Source organism: Notolepis coatsorum (assembly GCF_963971535.1).
Source record: "Notolepis coatsorum genome assembly, chromosome: 19".
NCBI classification, from domain to species: domain Eukaryota; kingdom Metazoa; phylum Chordata; class Actinopteri; order Aulopiformes; family Paralepididae; genus Notolepis; species Notolepis coatsorum.
Window position 1 is genome coordinate 70,578,314 of NC_140183.1, and position 17,560 is coordinate 70,595,873.

The window sequence follows — 17,560 nt, forward strand, 5'->3', positions numbered from 1 at the left end:
AGGGAGAGGGATATACAGAGAGAGAGAGTACAGGAGGGAGAGGGATATACAGAGAGCGAGAACAGAAAAAGAGCAGGGGGAGAAGGAGAGAGACATAGAGAAAGGGAGCAAAGGAGATAACAGGAGAGACCGGGAGCTGTGGACAGTAGTGATGTGCATCTCCATTAGGCTTGGGCGGTATCACTTTTTTCATACCGTTATACCTTGATTACCTAATACCCCGGTATATGGTATATGACGGTAGGGCTGGGCGATATGGAAAAAAATCATATCGCGATAACGATATGATAATTTTATTTTATTTCTCGATATCGATAATTACGAATTGTTATAAGTATAAAAAAAAAAAAAAAAAAAATCTTTTTTCTTTTTTTAACAACAGATGTATGTTTATTTTGCAGCAATTCTTTGTCATTGCCGCCATCTTTAGTGTTACATCCCCTCACACTCCAGTTCTCAGGCTGCAGCTGGTTTAAAAGCTAAAGTAAACCGGCTTCTCTGCTGGCTGTGGCTCCAGAGGAGTTGAACAGTTCTGGCTCTGCAAGTTTATTTTCGATCTTTTGGCGCTTTTTTGGTGGACAAACCACCGCACATGTGCACTGTGACTCGTGACTGGAGTCTAGTTCTGCTAGCACACATAGCCTACTGTGTACAGACGGTTTCAAAATGTATTTTAAATTAGAAAGCAAACAAAATAAATGGACAAGAGAAAAATAAATCTGAATTTGGTCAGTATTGTCATTTGGACAAGCAAAGCCATTACTTTAAGTTGCAGGCAAGAAAGACAAGTCTGTCCACTGTCTCTGGTTTTAAAACTGCCCTGTTGCAGGTAAAAAAAACGATTTTTCGATTTTTTTATTTATTTCGATATTCGATATCGATTATTAAAATATATCGCGATATTTACCCGTGTTACCAAGTAAACAAATCACGGAGATGGCCAGTTCGCCCGCAGCATGCTAGTGCTAACGTTAAGCTCTCAGAATGGTAGCAGTTCTCCCGCAGCATGCTAGTGCTAACGTTAAGCTCTCAGAATGGTAGCAGTTCTCCCGCAGCATGCTAGTGCTAACGTTAAGCTCTCAGAATGGTAGCAGTTCTCCCGCAGCATGCTAGTGCTAACGTTAAGCTCTCAGAATGGTAGCAGTTCTCCCGCAGCATGCTAGTGCTAACGTTAAGCTCTCAGAATGGTAGCAGTTCGCCCGCAGCATGCTAGTGCTAACGTTAAGCTCTCAGAATGGTAGCAGTTCTCCCGCAGCATGCTAGTGCTAACGTTAAGCTCTCAGAATGGTAGCAGTTCGCCCGCAGCATGCTAGTGCTAACGTTAAGCTCTCAGAATGGTAGCAGTTCGCCCGCAGCATGCTAGTGCTAACGTTAAGCTCTCAGAATGGTAGCAGTTCGCCCGCAGCATCCTACACACAACAACAACACACACTCTCGTTACCACAACGCTTTACGGTATTTTCACAGCACTGTCGCAACATTACCGTAAAGCGTGAACACCGTTGTGATCATACACAACAACAGTTAGCTCTCAGAATAGCCAGTTAGCCCGCAGCACCAGCAACGGTAAGCGTGTCTCATTTAATTTCACCCAGTGAAGCGGGGTTCCCCTCCTCCTCCTCCTCCTCCTCCTCCTCCTCCTCCTGTGTGTAGACAACCAGCTCTGCATGGCTCGCCCCACTAGTGAGGACTGGTCTCGCCCTCTGCTGGCGCGTATGTGCACTACAACAAAACTCCGTTTTGACGTATTGGTTTTCAATACCGTCGGGATTTCTAAATATCCTGGTATACCGTAATACCGTCATACCGCCCAAGCCTAATCTCCATCACTGAGGCCGATGCGATACGCATCTCGATACGGTGCCAACGATACGATACATTAACGATACATTTGAAGCACCGGGCGATGCGATACGATTCACCCCGTTGAGATACGATACGATTCGATACGATTTGATTCAACATAATGCGATTCGGGGTGATACGATGCGATTCAACACGATGCAAAATAATGAAAACATTTTATGGTATGACAGAGGATTTGGTTGTATTCCTTATATGCAGCTTATATTATTATTAAAAATAAAATAATCTACTGTAAGACAATTTATATAAAAACTCTTGTGGGCCTAAGAAGACGTTTGCATAGTACTGTGTTTTCTATCCACTTTAGCTAAAAACACACACAATGTATACACACTACACTACTGTGAGACAATAATAATCACACACAAAGGGATAGCAGACTTAATGATTCTATAATATTTCAGATAATGAAATTAAATGTTTATCATCAACTATCCAATTAGTATTTATATTGTAACGTTTGGCCACTTTAAATCATTGAACAGAGAGAGAGAGAGAGAGAGAGAGAGAGAGAGAGAGAGTTAGTTTGAGCGTTATGATGCTCCGTAGCTGAGAGAGAGAGCGAGAGAGCGAGAGAGCGAGAGTTCTGATTCTCCGTAGCGGAGCAGGATTGCATTTAGTCAACAACACAGTTTGAACCTGGAGGAAGCGATATAAGGAAACGAATTGCCAATAAATGTGATGTTATCTTTGAAAATGTTGTCAAGCGTCTTCAATATACCCCCCCCCCCCCCCTCCTCACTAATGGAACTGGTGTTGCAGAGTCACGTTAGTTAGTTAGGTAGACACTGTAGTTTAGCGTTAGCTGAACGGCTAACTGGCGTTAGCCAGAGGCTACTAGCGTTAGCCATGTTGATCAATTCTATTCATGTCTCCTCCTCGACTTCCACTGTTTGTTGTTGATAACTGTGACGTGGCTCTCGCCTTCTGTAGTAGCGAAGCAATAGTATCTGCTGTGTGCAGTCACAGTGCACTGCTGACAGAAGTGGATGAGAGGAAATTATATGAATGCATCGGTTTTGACCGATGCAAAGACGCTACAACAAGATGCATCACAAGTTCAGCCTGAATTGTAGCCGATGCGGACTTATTCCACCGGTGCACTCGCATCGTTAACGTTTATGCCGGCGCACGATGAATCGTTACATCACTTGTGGACAGATGTCAAACACTAACCCAGGGCTGACCCGCCTCACAAGCTGCTCGTCACAAGTCTACAGTAAAGCTGACCTGGTGTTTGTCCTGCTGTCTACAGTAAAGCTGACCTGGTGTTTGTCCTGCTGTCTACAGTAAAGCTGACCTGGTGTTTGTCCTGCTGTCTACAGTAAAGCTGACCTGGTGTTTGTCCTGCTGTAAAGCTGACCTGGTGTTTGTCCTGCTGTAAAGCTGACCTGGTGTTTGTCCTGCTGTCTACAGTAAAGCTGACCTGGTGTTTGTCCTGCTGTCTACAGTAAAGCTGACCTGGTGTTTGTCCTGCTGTCTACAGTAAAGCTGACCTGGTGTTTGTCCTGCTGTAAAGCTGACCTGGTGTTTGTCCTGCTGTAAAGCTGACCTGGTGTTTGTCCTGCTGTCTACAGTAAAGCTGACCTGGTGTTTGTCCTGCTGTCTACAGTAAAGCTGACCTGGTGTTTGTCCTGCTGTCTACAGTAAAGCTGACCTGGTGTTTGTCCTGCTGTCTACAGTAAAGCTGACCTGGTGTTTGTCCTGCTGTCTACAGTAAAGCTGACCTGGTGTTTATCCTCCTGTCTACAGTAGTGTTGTCAAAAATATCTAAACAAAAGCTAAATTTGTTTTTAAAAAAAAATAATATATATATATATATTATTATTATAATTTTTTTTTTGGTATCGAAATGGTATCGAAGTATCGATACTTTTCAAGGTATCGTATCAAAGTCAAGTATCGTGACAACACTAGTCTACAGTAAAGCTGACCCGGTATTTGTCCTGCCGTCTAAACCTTGTTGGAAAGCTGCTGGATCAGATGCCACGGTAACAAACCCCTACAGCTGGTCCATCACCTGTGCACAAGGTGGTGCGGAGGTCGGGCCGTCAAGAGGGGGAAACACTCTGAGCACCAGATCAAGTGTTGGAAGACGAGCGTGGTTTCCTGCTGCAGACCCTTCTCTGCTGGACGAGGAAGAGCACGCCGGGTGAAAAGCCAGATGAGGAATGCGGATGGGAACGGATGGTGGATTCATTTTGTGCCTGGGTCTATAGAGCAGCGGAGCAGGTTAGGCCTAACAAAATGACTTGTTTGGTTCCTGTTGGTTGTCAGTTAAGGCCATGGGTAGGTAGGGAATTTATTTTATTAATTTTTTTATTTTTTCACAAAAATACTAAATACTACTCACTAAATATCCTGACGTCAGAGAACTGTGCAAATATTGTGAAATACTTGCTTTTTATATATTCTCATTATTGAGATATTAGAGGCCTACAGGTCTGTAGAGCAGCAGGTTAGAGGCCTACAGGTCTGCAGAGCAGCAGGTTAGAGGCCTACAGGTCTGTAGAGCAGCAGGTTAGAGGCCTACAGGTCTGCAGAGCAGCAGGTTAGAGGCCTACAGGTCTGCAGAGCAGCAGGTTAGAGGCCTACAGGTCTGTAGAGCAGCAGGTTAGAGGCCTACCGGTCTGCAGAGCAGCAGGTTAGAGGCCTACAGGTCTGCAGAGCAGAGCAGCAGGTTAGAGGCCTACAGGTCTGTAGAGCAGCAGGTTAGAGGCCTACAGGTCTGCAGAGCAGCAGGTTAGAGGCCTACAGGTCTGCAGAGCAGCAGGTTAGAGGCCTACAGGTCTGCAGAGCAGCAGGTTAGAGGCCTACAGGTCTGCAGAGCAGCAGGTTAGAGGCCTATAGGTCTGTAGAGCAGCAGGTTAGAGGCCTACAGGTCTGCAGAGCAGCAGGTTAGAGGCCTACAGGTCTGTAGAGCAGCAGGTTAGAGGCCTACAGGTCTGCAGAGCAGCAGGTTAGAGGCCTACAGGTCTGCAGAGCAGCAGGTTAGAGGCCTACAGGTCTGTAGAGCAGCAGGTTAGAGGCCTACAGGTCTGCAGAGCAGCAGGTTAGAGGCCTACAGGTCTGCAGAGCAGCAGGTTAGAGGCCTACAGGTCTGTAGAGCAGCAGGTTAGAGGCCTACAGGTCTGCAGAGCAGCAGGTTAGAGGCCTACAGAGAGACATGGAAACTACCTGCCCCCTGGAACACTTAGAGGATCTCTGGTCACAAGAAGAAGATGTACTTTTAAAACACACACACTATGTCAACTTGACTTTCAAGTGTAAAAGATCACTGGCCACAAAAAAATTCAAAACAAACGATGTTCTGGAACAAATAGGACTCCTGCCTATTATATAAACACACGCGTGCGCGCGCACACACACACACACACACACACGCACGTCACACACACACACCATGTCAACTTGACTTTTAAGTGGAAAAGATGTCTGCCTGCAAAATTTTTAAAACAAATGGGGTTCTGCCCCAGGTAGACTGAAGATACACATTAACATGCGCACGCACACACACACACACACACGCACGTCACACACACACACAATGTCAACCTGACTTTCAAGTGGAAAAGATGTCACAGAAATTAGAAAACAAAACTGAGTCCTGCCCCACAGTTACACTGTCCATGTTTACATGCACAGCAATAATACGATTGTAATGCGAGTATAGCACATCATACCTTAATTATTATTAACACTTTCAGTGCCCACGACGTGATATGACGTTTTATCAGCCCAATGCCTGAATGAACGCGGTAGCAACGTTTTGTACGTTTGCATGTTGTTTCACTAAGCTCACACATTTCAAGCATCAGTGATTTTCGGAACTAATGCTGTGACTCCCAAATGTCTAGCTGTTAGCAGTGACAGCAGCCAGCTAGCTTGCTTGTTTGATTATCTCACATTCACTATTAAGTAAAAAAAACAAGATCATATGTTAACGTGGGTGGGGGGGGGGGGGTTCGATTAGTAATCAATGACTTGGTAATCAATGATGAATGAAATTAGTAAGACAATTACTAAATTGTAATAAAATTGTTCCCAGTGACTATTGGGTTTTGCCCATCCCTACCACACACACACACGACAGATAGACACAACACTCACACAGACAGACAATGATACACACACACACACACAATCTATTCAAATACACACATATGGAGAGACAAAGAAACAGCTTGACCTCCAAATAAAAAACATATCTGGGCAGATTTATGACTGGAAACAATTAGGGACAGTAAGACGCTAAAACACACACACACAGTCACACTCCAACTGTCACAGGAGAGTTGTCTAACCTAGTATATGTGTCTGGGCAACATGCAAATCAGATGCAAAACCACAGCAGGAGACAGCAGTCAGTCTGTGGTGTAGTGAAGGTTTTACTAGCCAGCCGTACACTCATTGTACCTATTCCTGCATATCAAAAGAAGATTTTAACTTAAAATATCTCTAAAATAGTATGAACTGATACAGATTGATATGCAAAGATCCACTAAGAAAATCCTCTTGATGGGGCGGCTGAGTGGCACAGTGGGCAAGGCGTCGCCACTAACGCAGGAGATGCTGGTATCGAGCCCAGCTCTCGGCGCTGCTACCGGCTTGGCCGGCCGTCATACTAACACAATTGGCAGTGTTAGGGGTGGGAAAGCCGGTGAGTGGGGATTGGACGTTGTGGACAGCGACTCCTACAGGTCGGTTGGTGCGCCTGTACAGCAGAATCAGGAAGTAGCGGGGGCAGCATGACCCTCCCACACGTTACTCCTCGCCACTGAGAGTTCGAGCAAGACTTCTATCCTCACTGCAGCCGACCTGTGGGAGGCATGGTCTAGCAACGTTCAAGACGGGGGAGGGAAGAATTGGAAATACGAAATTGGGATGGGAGAAAAATAGAAAATGGGGAGAAAAAGTGGATCAAAAAATTTATAAATCCTCTTGATAGAACACTCACTGCGCTTGGCAGCATGACAATGTTTTCACAATCTAGTGTCCCAAGTCCAGCAACAAGAAGCGCAGTTTGATTATCCTAACTGTTGTGCAACGTGAGCCCCTTTCAGACGTGCACTGGACTCCCAAGCCTCGAAAAGGCTTGGTTTTGGACACTTGTCAAATGTCAAAAGCAGATGTCAAATCTGAGCTCATGAAAATTTAATGTGGGGTACCGCAAGGTTCGGTTTTGGGGCCCAAACTCTTTCTTTTATATATTAATGATATTTGTGATGTTTCAAAACTATTACAGTTTGTCTTGTTTGCTGATGATACCAATTTTTTTTTGCTCTGGAAATTATTTAAAGGAACTAGCTGAATATATTGTGTATGAAATGACAAAGCTAAAGAAATGGTTTGATGAAAATAAGCTATCACTGAATCTGAAAAAAACTAAATTTATGATTTTTGGCAATCGAAAACTAGATGAAAATATAGTACTGACCATAGATGGAGTTGATATAGAGAGAGTTACTGAATTTCGTTTTCTTGGTGTGATTATGGATGATAAATTAACATGGAAATTGCAAATAGCACACGTTAAAAAAAAGATGTCCAAGAGTATTTTTGTTATGAATAAAGTAAAGGATGTGTTAGACTGAGTATGAGGCAATGAGAACACTCTACTGTTCACTCATCTCACCTTATATCAGTTATTGTGTTGAAGTATGGGGGAATACTTATGGGACCAATATAAAACCATTATATATACTACAGAAGAGGGCTGTAAGAATCACACATAAAGTGAGTTATCGAGAACACACAAATACATTATTTATTAAATCTAGAATAATTAAACTTGAAGATATGGTTAAGTTTCAAACAATGTTAATTATGTTTAGGGCAAGAAATAAAACACTGCCAGAAAAACTACTAAATCTTTTTCATTTAGAAAGTGAGTTTAGTAGGAGAAAATACAATTTTAAACATCAGTTTGCACGTACCACACTTAAACAGATGTGTCCTTCAGTTATTGGTGTAAAGTTGTGGAATTCTCTCCATAGCGAGCTTAAGGGATGTAATAGTGTTTATCAATTCAAAAGAAATTATAAAAAAAATATATTTAGTCAGTATGAAAATCAAATGTGATCTGAATAGTGAGATCTTTTTTTTTCTCTTTCTTTTATTCTTTATTATTATTATTATTATTTAATTTTTTCTTGTTTAACTGTGGATTGTGTGTTTCTTGTATAATGGTATAAATTATTATTTGTGTAAATTAGGTTGTACGCCGACCATTAAGTAAATACTTGTTTAGTTTAGGAATAAGGGGCAGGTAACTATAAGATTTATTCTTCTTCCTGCTCCTTTTGTCCATGAAATGATATTTATGATTGTGTAATGAAAAAACTCTGATTGTATGATTCCATGTGGCAAATAAAAACTCTGAACTGAACTGAACTGAACTTATTCATGTCCTTCATGACGTCAAGGAGCTTAGATGTTACCCCCACGTGGGGCAAACATGTGCAGGAAGAATATATATTTATCCCAACCAGAGAGAAATGATCGGATCAAGCCTTTACATGGTTATTAGTATTAGTCACTAATAACCAGGCTAAAATACACTGATACTAATATCAGATAACGGGCAGATAGATACCAGGCTGAATACACTGATACTAATATCAGATAACGGGCAGATAAGATACCAGGCTGAATACACAGATACTAATATCAGATAATGGGCAGATAGATACCAGGCTAAAATACACTGATACTGATGTCAGTTTACTAACATGCACCCTTTGACCCCTTGATTTTAAAAATGTTGACGAAAGTGCACTTTTTTTGTACTGACCAAATCTATTTATTTATTGGACTTGACAGATCAACAATGTAGGGATCCCGCTCTGGCAGTGTCATGTCTTGTGTGCTTTGAAGTGTCATGTATGTCTCTTGTCCCTGTTTTGTCTTGAATGTGTAGAAATGCAGCTGTTTGCCGTATCATGCTCTAAATTGCCCTTGCGGGACTAATAACTTTTTTTATTGAATTGAATTGATACTAATATCAGATAATGGGCAGATAGATAGCAGGCTGAATACACTGATACTAATATTTACTTACTCATAGTATATATTTCGATTCTAGTTTATTGTAACCATATTTATTGTAATGTATAATATAACCGATAGGGCATACAGACAGACCCTCATCTGCACCTTTGATTACACTGCTTACTTGCTTATGTGTGTATATTCAGAGTTAATTATACTGTTTACACTGCCTATATTTAATTTTCTACTGTACTATAATTTGTATTGCCTGTATTTTAGGGATGCCCCGATCGATCGGCCACCGATCGTTATCGGCCGATAATCAGTATAAATATGCGATCGGTGATAATGCTTTATTTTCGCTGATCGTCAAAACCGATCACACCGGGAGCTACACACAGTGCTGCGCGTCTGCTCTCGAGTCCAGACCCTCGGGTCTAAACACGGGTCTAGTCTAGTCTATTGGGACGGGACCTCCATGAGCTAATGTTAGCTACCGTTACAAAATGACCCAGTCAACTATTCACTTTTAGTTTAATACATGATGAGGCATTGTCTAACCGAACGGTATCTAGCCGGCTAGCTACTGATAGCTCATGATATCAACAAATGCTCCAGCAATAGTCTAGTAGAGACGTGTATGATAGCTCTGTTAGCTCACGTTAGCGCAAGTTAGTTCACTGTTCAAAACGAAATGTCCCATTGAACTAAAATATACTAAATATTAACGTTATATATCCGGCTAGCAGTAGCTACAGATAGCTCCTGATATCAATGTCTTATAACACTGATTCGACGCGTATTCGAGCTGAGGGCATGTTGAATGTGATATGACCACAGTAATGTTATACCAATAGGGTCCAGCTGCAGCGCAGGAGAATCCTGGCCGTAGCTCGAGGCTACTCGAGTATAGGTTCCAGCTGTAGCTCCGGAGAATCCTGGCCGTAGCTGGAGGCTACTAGAGTACACACAGACAGTGGAGCTTGTTGCGTGGTGGCGATGTCTCGCAGATAATACAAGTACAAGTCTAATTATATAATATATATATTTTATTAAAAAAAATTATATAAAATTATTTTATTTTTTTAATCAAAAACGATCGGTATCGGATCGGTATTGGCCGATATGGCTCACGACGATCAGTGATCGGTATCGGTGGCAAAAAACGTGATCGGGGCATCCCTACTGTATTTATGTCTTTCTACTATTACCATGCCCATACCTGTACCCCCCCCCCCCCCCCATGCTGCTGTGATGCCTGAATTCCCCCAAGGGGATCAATAAGTGAGTATCTTATCTTATCTTACAATAATGGGCAGATAGATACCAGGCTAAAATACACTGATTCTAATATAAGATAAAGGGCAGATGCCAGGCTAAAGTAGGACATACAGTACCCTCCCTCCCTTCATCCATTCGAACCTAACAATCATATTGGATAAAAAGCGAAGCATGTATAACGATTCAGATGTGTCTGAGCTTTCAAATATGTATCCATACACCATCCCATTCAAACCAGTGAGTCGTGTTGTGTGTACAACAATTAAATGTGTCAAGAGCTGTAAAATATCCATACATATGCAGCCAGACGATTGCCATCAGAAATATCACTACATATCCAACAAATAGCTCATAGCTCAACAAATCATGTTAAACCCAGATTCGGCTCAAACAAGGGACTAAACACGTTTCGCAATTATGCCACATCAATGTGGAATGCCCTACCCAAAGCTGTAAAGGAATGTGAATCCCTACCCACATTCAAAACTGCTCTTAAAGAGCACCTACTGTAGGCTGCAATTCGAAACTGGCCACCGTAAATGCCCAAAACCCCCACCACCTCCTAATAGACAGTCTCCTCCCCACCGCATGTATATATTCCCTCCCCGCCGTATGGATATTTCCCTCCCACCCCCTCCTAATGTACAGTCCCCTCCCCATCATATGTATATACTCTGTCAGGATCTAGGGGTAACAGTACTGTATATTTGAATACCGTTTATGTCACAAATGTATCAGTACTAAATACCTATATGTCCCTATGCCATAAATGTCATGTATGTTGTGTATGTCATAAATGTCTATATGAATTGAAAATGGGGGACCCTGATGGAAACAAGACAAACGTCTTTTTCAGGTCTGCATCCCCTTAACAATTGTGTGTATTGAGCCGTACTGTATTGTACCCATTCTGCAATCTGTTAAATAAAGTTTTTCATTCATTCATTCATTCATTCATTCATTCATTCATTCATTCATTCATCCTCCTACCGCTCCCTTTGTTTCTTACCAGTCATTTTGTATCCGCTGGCAGCCAGTTGTCCAGCCATATACTCTCCATCAGAGTTGTTATGGGAACAGCCCCATGTTTTCATCCAGATCTTCTGAGTCCCAGGGATAACACTGTAGGAGACACATACATGAATGGATGTTTGGCCCTTGTCTTACCAGATGACAAAACACAAACTACAGCCTTGGGGAGCTGGTAGTCTCAGGGTTAGGGAGCTGGTAGTCTCAGGGTTAGGGAGCTGGTAGTCTCAGGGTTAGGGAGCTGGTAGTCTCAGGGTTAGGGAGCTGGTAGTCTCAGGGTTAGGGAGCTGGTAGTCTCAGGGTTAGGGAGCTGGTAGTCTCAGGGTTAGGGAGGGGAGCTGGTAGTCTCAGGGTTAGGGAGCTGGTAGTCTCAGGGTTAGGGAGGGGAGCTGGTAGTCTCAGGGTTAAGGAGCTGGTAGTCTCAGGGTTAGGGAGGGGAGCTGGTAGTCTCAGGGTTAGGGAGGGGAGCTGGTAGTCTCAGGGTTAAGGAGCTGGTAGTCTCAGGGTTAGGGAGGGGAGCTGGTAGTGTCAGGGTTAGGGAGCTGGTAGTGTCAGGGTTAGGGAGCTGGTAGTGTCAGGGTTAGGGAGCTGGTAGTCTCAGGGTTAGGGAGCTGGTAGTCTCAGGGTTAGGGAGCTGGTAGTCTCAGGGTTAAGGAGCTGGTAGTCTCAGGGTTAGGGAGCTGGTAGTCTCAGGGTTAAGGAGCTGGTAGTCTCAGGGTTAAGGAGCTGGTAGTCTCAGGGTTAAGGAGCTGGTAGTCTCAGGGTTAAGGAGCTGGTAGTCTCAGGGTTAGGGAGCTGGTAGTCTCAGGGTTAAGGAGCTGGTAGTCTCAGGGTTAAGGAGCTGGTAGTGTCAGGGTTAGGGAGCTGGTAGTCTCAGGGTTAAGGAGCTGGTAGTCTCAGGGTTAAGGAGCTGGTAGTCTCAGGGTTAGGGAGCTGGTAGTGTCAGGGTTAAGGAGCTGGTAGTCTCAGGGTTAGGGAGCTGGTAGTCTCAGGGTTAGGGAGCTGGTAGTCTCAGGGTTAGGGAGGGGAGCTGGTAGTCTCAGGGTTAGGGAGCTGGTAGTCTCAGGGTTAAGGAGCTGGTAGTCTCAGGGTTAGGGAGGGGAGCTGGTAGTCTCAGGGTTAAGGAGCTGGTAGTCTCAGGGTTAAGGAGCTGGTAGTCTCAGGGTTAGGGAGCTGGTAGTCTCAGGGTTAGGGAGCTGGTAGTCTCAGGGTTAGGGAGCTGGTAGTCTCAGGGTTAGGGAGCTGGTAGTGTCAGGGTTAGGGAGCTGGTAGTCTCAGGGTTAAGGAGCTGGTAGTCTCAGGGTTAAGGAGCTGGTAGTCTCAGGGTTAAGGAGCTGGTAGTCTCAGGGTTAGGGAGCTGGTAGTCTCAGGGTTAGGGAGCTGGTAGTCTCAGGGTTAGGGAGCTGGTAGTCTCAGGGTTAGGGAGCTGGTAGTCTCAGGGTTAGGGAGGGGAGCTGGTAGTCTCAGGGTTAGGGAGCTGGTAGTCTCAGGGTTAGGGAGCTGGTAGTCTCAGGGTTAAGGAGCTGGTAGTCTCAGGGTTAAGGAGCTGGTAGTCTCAGGGTTAGGGAGCTGGTAGTCTCAGGGTTAGGGAGCTGGTAGTCTCAGGGTTAAGGAGCTGGTAGTCTCAGGGTTAAGGAGCTGGTAGTCTCAGGGTTAAGGAGCTGGTAGTCTCAGGGTTAGGGAGGGGAGCTGGTAGTCTCAGGGTTAAGGAGCTGGTAGTGTCAGGGTTAGGGAGCTGGTAGTCTCAGGGTTAGGGAGGGGAGCTGGTAGTCTCAGGGTTAAGGAGCTGGTAGTCTCAGGGTTAGGGAGCTGGTAGTGTCAGGGTTAGGGAGCTGGTAGTCTCAGGGTTAAGGAGCTGGTAGTCTCAGGGTTAAGGAGCTGGTAGTCTCAGGGTTAGGGAGCTGGTAGTCTCAGGGTTAAGGAGCTGGTAGTCTCAGGGTTAAGGAGCTGGTAGTCTCAGGGTTAGGGAGGGGAGCTGGTAGTCTCAGGGTTAGGGAGCTGGTAGTGTCATGGTTAAGGAGCTGGTAGTCTCATGGTTAGGGAGCTGGTAGTGTCAGGGTTAGGGAGCTGGTAGTCTCAGGGTTAGGGAGCTGGTAGTCTCAGGGTTAGGGAGCTGGTAGTCTCAGGGTTAGGGAGCTGGTAGTCTCAGGGTTAGGGAGGGGAGCTGGTAGTCTCAGGGTTAGGGAGCTGGTAGTCTCAGGGTTAGGGAGCTGGTAGTCTCAGGGTTAGGGAGGGGAGCTGGTAGTCTCAGGGTTAGGGAGGGGAGCTGGTAGTCTCAGGGTTAGGGAGCTGGTAGTCTCAGGGTTAGGGAGGGGAGCTGGTAGTCTTAGAGCATTTCATCCATAATTCACCTTGCTCACTTCATCTTCATCTTTATTTTCATTAGGGATGCTCGATATTGGCTTTTTTACCGATACCGATATACCGATATTGTCCAACTCTTAATTTCCGATACCGATATCAACCGATACCGATATATGCAGGGTTTCCCCCCCAAAAAAATGTAATAATTTCAGGTAATTAACATTACATATCTCTCTATGCATACTTTTGACAATAAATAAAATCAGAATGTGTTCTTACTTGCTTGCCTGGGTAAATAAATGTTATAGAAATGTTTAAAAAAAATAAATAAAATAAATATTGGAAAACCGATACCGATCTTTTCCGATATCGGCCGATAATATCGGACATCCCTAATTTTCATAGATCACTATGAACGCATTTCAGTGAGCTGATGATTAATTCACTTCAATGTATTTCAACACACAAACTGTCGGAGTCAGGTAATCATGCGTTTGTAATACTATTTCCTCAACCCTTCTCGAGTTGGGCTTCTACTACAGTTGAAAATGGTTGAGGAAAGTGTCTGCAGATCACTAGAGGTCTGTTCTCCTCTCTGTGACATCACTCGGAGGAGTTTCTCATGGTGCCGATGCGGCCGAGTTCTCGAGACACGGAACACATTGATGAGACTCATGACCGATTATCAGAGGTCCTCCTTACAACAGAGGAATATGGTTGAAAATCAGCGAAGTGTCCCTTTAATGCAATTTCTTTGCTCCCTCTGAATTAAAAGCCAAGTGTGTTTTGTTGTGAGTGTGGGCAGAGCGTCATGAGGCTGAGAACAGACCTGTGAGTGTGGGCAGAGCGTCATGAGGCTGAGAACAGACCTGTGAGTGTGGGCAGAGCGTCATGAGGCTGAGAACAGACCTGTGAGTGTGGGCAGAGCGTCATGAGGCTGAGAACAGACCTGTGAGTGTGGGCAGAGCGTCATGAGGCTGAGAACAGACCTGTGAGTGTGGGCAGAGCGTCATGAGGCTGAGAACAGACCTGTGAGTGTGGGCAGAGCGTCATGAGGCTGAGAACAGACCTGTGAGTGTGGGCAGAGCGTCATGAGGCTGAGAACAGACCTGTGAGTGTGGGCAGAGCGTCATGAGGCTGAGAACAGACCTGTGAGTGTGGGCAGAGCGTCATGAGGCTGAGAACAGACCTGTGAGTGTGGGCAGAGCGTCATGAGGCTGAGAACAGACCTGTGAGTGTGGGCAGAGCGTCATGAGGCTGAGAACAGACCTGTGAGTGTGGGCAGAGCGTCATGAGGCTGAGAACAGTGTGGGCAGAGCGTCATGAGGCTGAGAACAGTGTGGGCAGAGCGTCATGAGGCTGAGAACAGTGTGGGCAGAGCGTCATGAGGCTGAGAACAGTGTGGGCAGAGCGTCATGAGGCTGAGAACAGACAATGGTGGCGAGTACACATCAAAGGAGTTTCAAGAATATTTGAAAGCTCAAGGCATCCACCATGAAATGACTGTACCTCACTCACCACAGCAAAATGGTGTTGCAGAAAGGAAAAATGGGACATTAGTTGAAGCAGCTAGAAGCATGCTGTCACATGCTAAGTTGCCGAAGATGTACTGGGCAGAGGCTGTAGCCACCGCAGCTTACATACAGAACAGGCTGCCCACATCTGTCCTGAAGCAAGAGACTCCCTACGAGAGATGGTGTGGAAAAAAACCTGACATGAGTCACATGAAGGTGTTTGGCTGTGTTGCTTATGCACATATCCCAGATTCAGAGAGAAGGAAACTGGACAAAAAGGCTGTGAAGCTTAGTTTTGTGGGATACGCAAACAATGCCAAGGGTTATCGCCTGTATGATGAAGAGAAAAGGAGAATTCTAATCCGTCGTGATGTCATCTTTGATGAATCAAACTTCAACTGTAAACAGGAAGTAAAGAGCGAGATGACGATTAAAACGGGTGAGAGTGAAACACGAGAAGTGAAGAACGAAATAACCATTAAAACAGAGGAGTGTGAAACACAAGATGATGAGGTCGATAGCACTGTCAGAACAAGCGGCAGAATCAGAAATGCTCCAAGGAGATATGGATATGATGACTTTGCTGATACAGTGACTGTTGATCATCATGCCAAATTATGTGTCATGTGACAGAGCCAATCACACTGAAAGAAGCAATGGTGAGTCCTAATGCAAAGGAACGGCAGGAGGCGGCTGATTTGGAATATGAGTCGCTGCTTGAAAATGAGACATGGGACTTAGTGGATTTACCAAGAGAAAGAAAGGCAGTAGGATCAAGATGGGTGTTCAAAGTAGGGGTGGGCGATATATCGAGTATACTCGATGTATCGCGGATTGTTCTACCCGAGATGTAGTACTGTACTATATCGCGAACATCGAGTATTAGTTTATATGGCGCCGCCCGCGGCCGAGAGACACTCGCAGTGCTTTCCTCGAGAAGGGACGGCGGAGCTATAGGCTAAGGTTAGTGTACTGGTCCCGACTAGCAGGGACGGCGGAGCTATAGGCTAACGTTAGTGTAGTCAGGGCTGTACAGTGCGATATAATGTTGCGGTTGTAATTTCATTAGACAGACCAGCGCGGACCTTTAATAACATGCAATTTAATTGACACGAGCAATGAGCTAACGGTAGCTGCTAACCAGTGATGCCGGTAACGCGTTACTAAGTAACGCGTTATTGTAATCTGATTACTTTTCCCCGAAAATAGTAATCTAACGCGTTAATCTTTAAAAGCCAGTAATCTGATTGCAGTTACTTGTCCAAGTGGCTGTGCATTACTATTTCGTTACTATCTCATCATAAATTCATAATGCAGGCGGAATGCAGTATTTTATTTCGTTTTCGACAGTCAAAAATACATTTTTGAGCTGTTTTTCTTATTTGGGAGTGACGTGGTGTGGCAGTGAAAGGGTTACACAAGAATGTGGCCCGCGGCGTGACTGGACTCTCTGTCTGTGAGTGACTCTGCTTTGGCCCAATCACATTCCCCATCCACAGTCTGCGAATCAGAGGCAGAGTAGGGCGGGTCTTCACAGCACGTCATGTGACATATGCGCCAATCGTGTGACAGCAGGGCTCCGTTGCATTCGTCTGAGAATTCCACCCCAAAACGCTTACAGGAAGAAAAAACGCGGCTTATTATTATTACCGAGGCACGCGGCTTATTATATTATTAAAACAGCTACTTGTGGGCACTCATAAAAACACCGTGGTCTACAAGTTGTTTAGCGAGAGGATGGTGGTAATGTGCTTCAATAGAACAATGGATCAATGCCATATCAAAACTCGGCTCCGCTGATCTGAAGGGCTCCGCAGTACACACACAGACACACACACACGCGCGCGCGCACACACGGGATCGCAGCAGCCACACACACATTTCCACTGTCCAATAGACAAGCGCCCTTTTCGACCGCGTGACATTGTTCAGATGTTTCAACTTCACCCCCAGAACCGCACCGAGTCCACCAAAACTATATGTGAAAGCGACCTAAACGTAAATACTGTCTACCGCTAAAAACAGCACATCCAATTGCATTGAAAGCATCTGGAATCACAACACTACGACGCTTCGACTAGGTACAGGAGGACTCGGAGGCCAGCCAAACAGCAAAAGAGAGAGATTGTTTCTTTCCCTATTGATTAATGTATATTTGATGGTGGCAGAGCAAAAGCTCTTATTTGCCAGATTTACAGTTAATTTACATGTTAAAGAGAGACTGATTGTATGTTTATAGAGAGACATTTATAAAAACAATTTAATAGTTACAGTTGATATAATTGAATAGTTCAGCCTGCATTTGTTAGATGTGAATGGATACACTGGTTTTGTAAAACCACTGGCTGGCTGCTCTAATGCTGTGAGCATCATAGACTGTTGCTTTACCATACTTGATGGTACAGAAGCTGAAGCACTAGTTTAACAATTTACGTTATGTGCAGAGAAACAAGTTAAAAACAATTTATGCACTTTCAATAAAGCGTTTTAAAAAAACTGTTGGGGGAACGACGACGACTTCGTAACCTAGTTACTTTCAAAGTAACTAAGTTACTCTGATAATCAAGTAATCAGTA

General features: G+C 44.5%; 1 protein-coding gene across 1 annotated transcript in view; it reads right to left on the reverse strand.

Moving 5' to 3' along the window:
- Nucleotides 1-17,560, reverse strand: part of cdkal1 (CDK5 regulatory subunit associated protein 1-like 1) — a 773,897-nt gene that overhangs the window by 735,436 nt on the left and 20,901 nt on the right. The window contains exon 3 of the mRNA XM_084335967.1: nt 11,147-11,259. Within this exon, the coding sequence (XP_084192093.1) occupies nt 11,147-11,259 (113 nt within the window). The remainder of the gene's footprint in view (nt 1-11,146; nt 11,260-17,560) is intronic.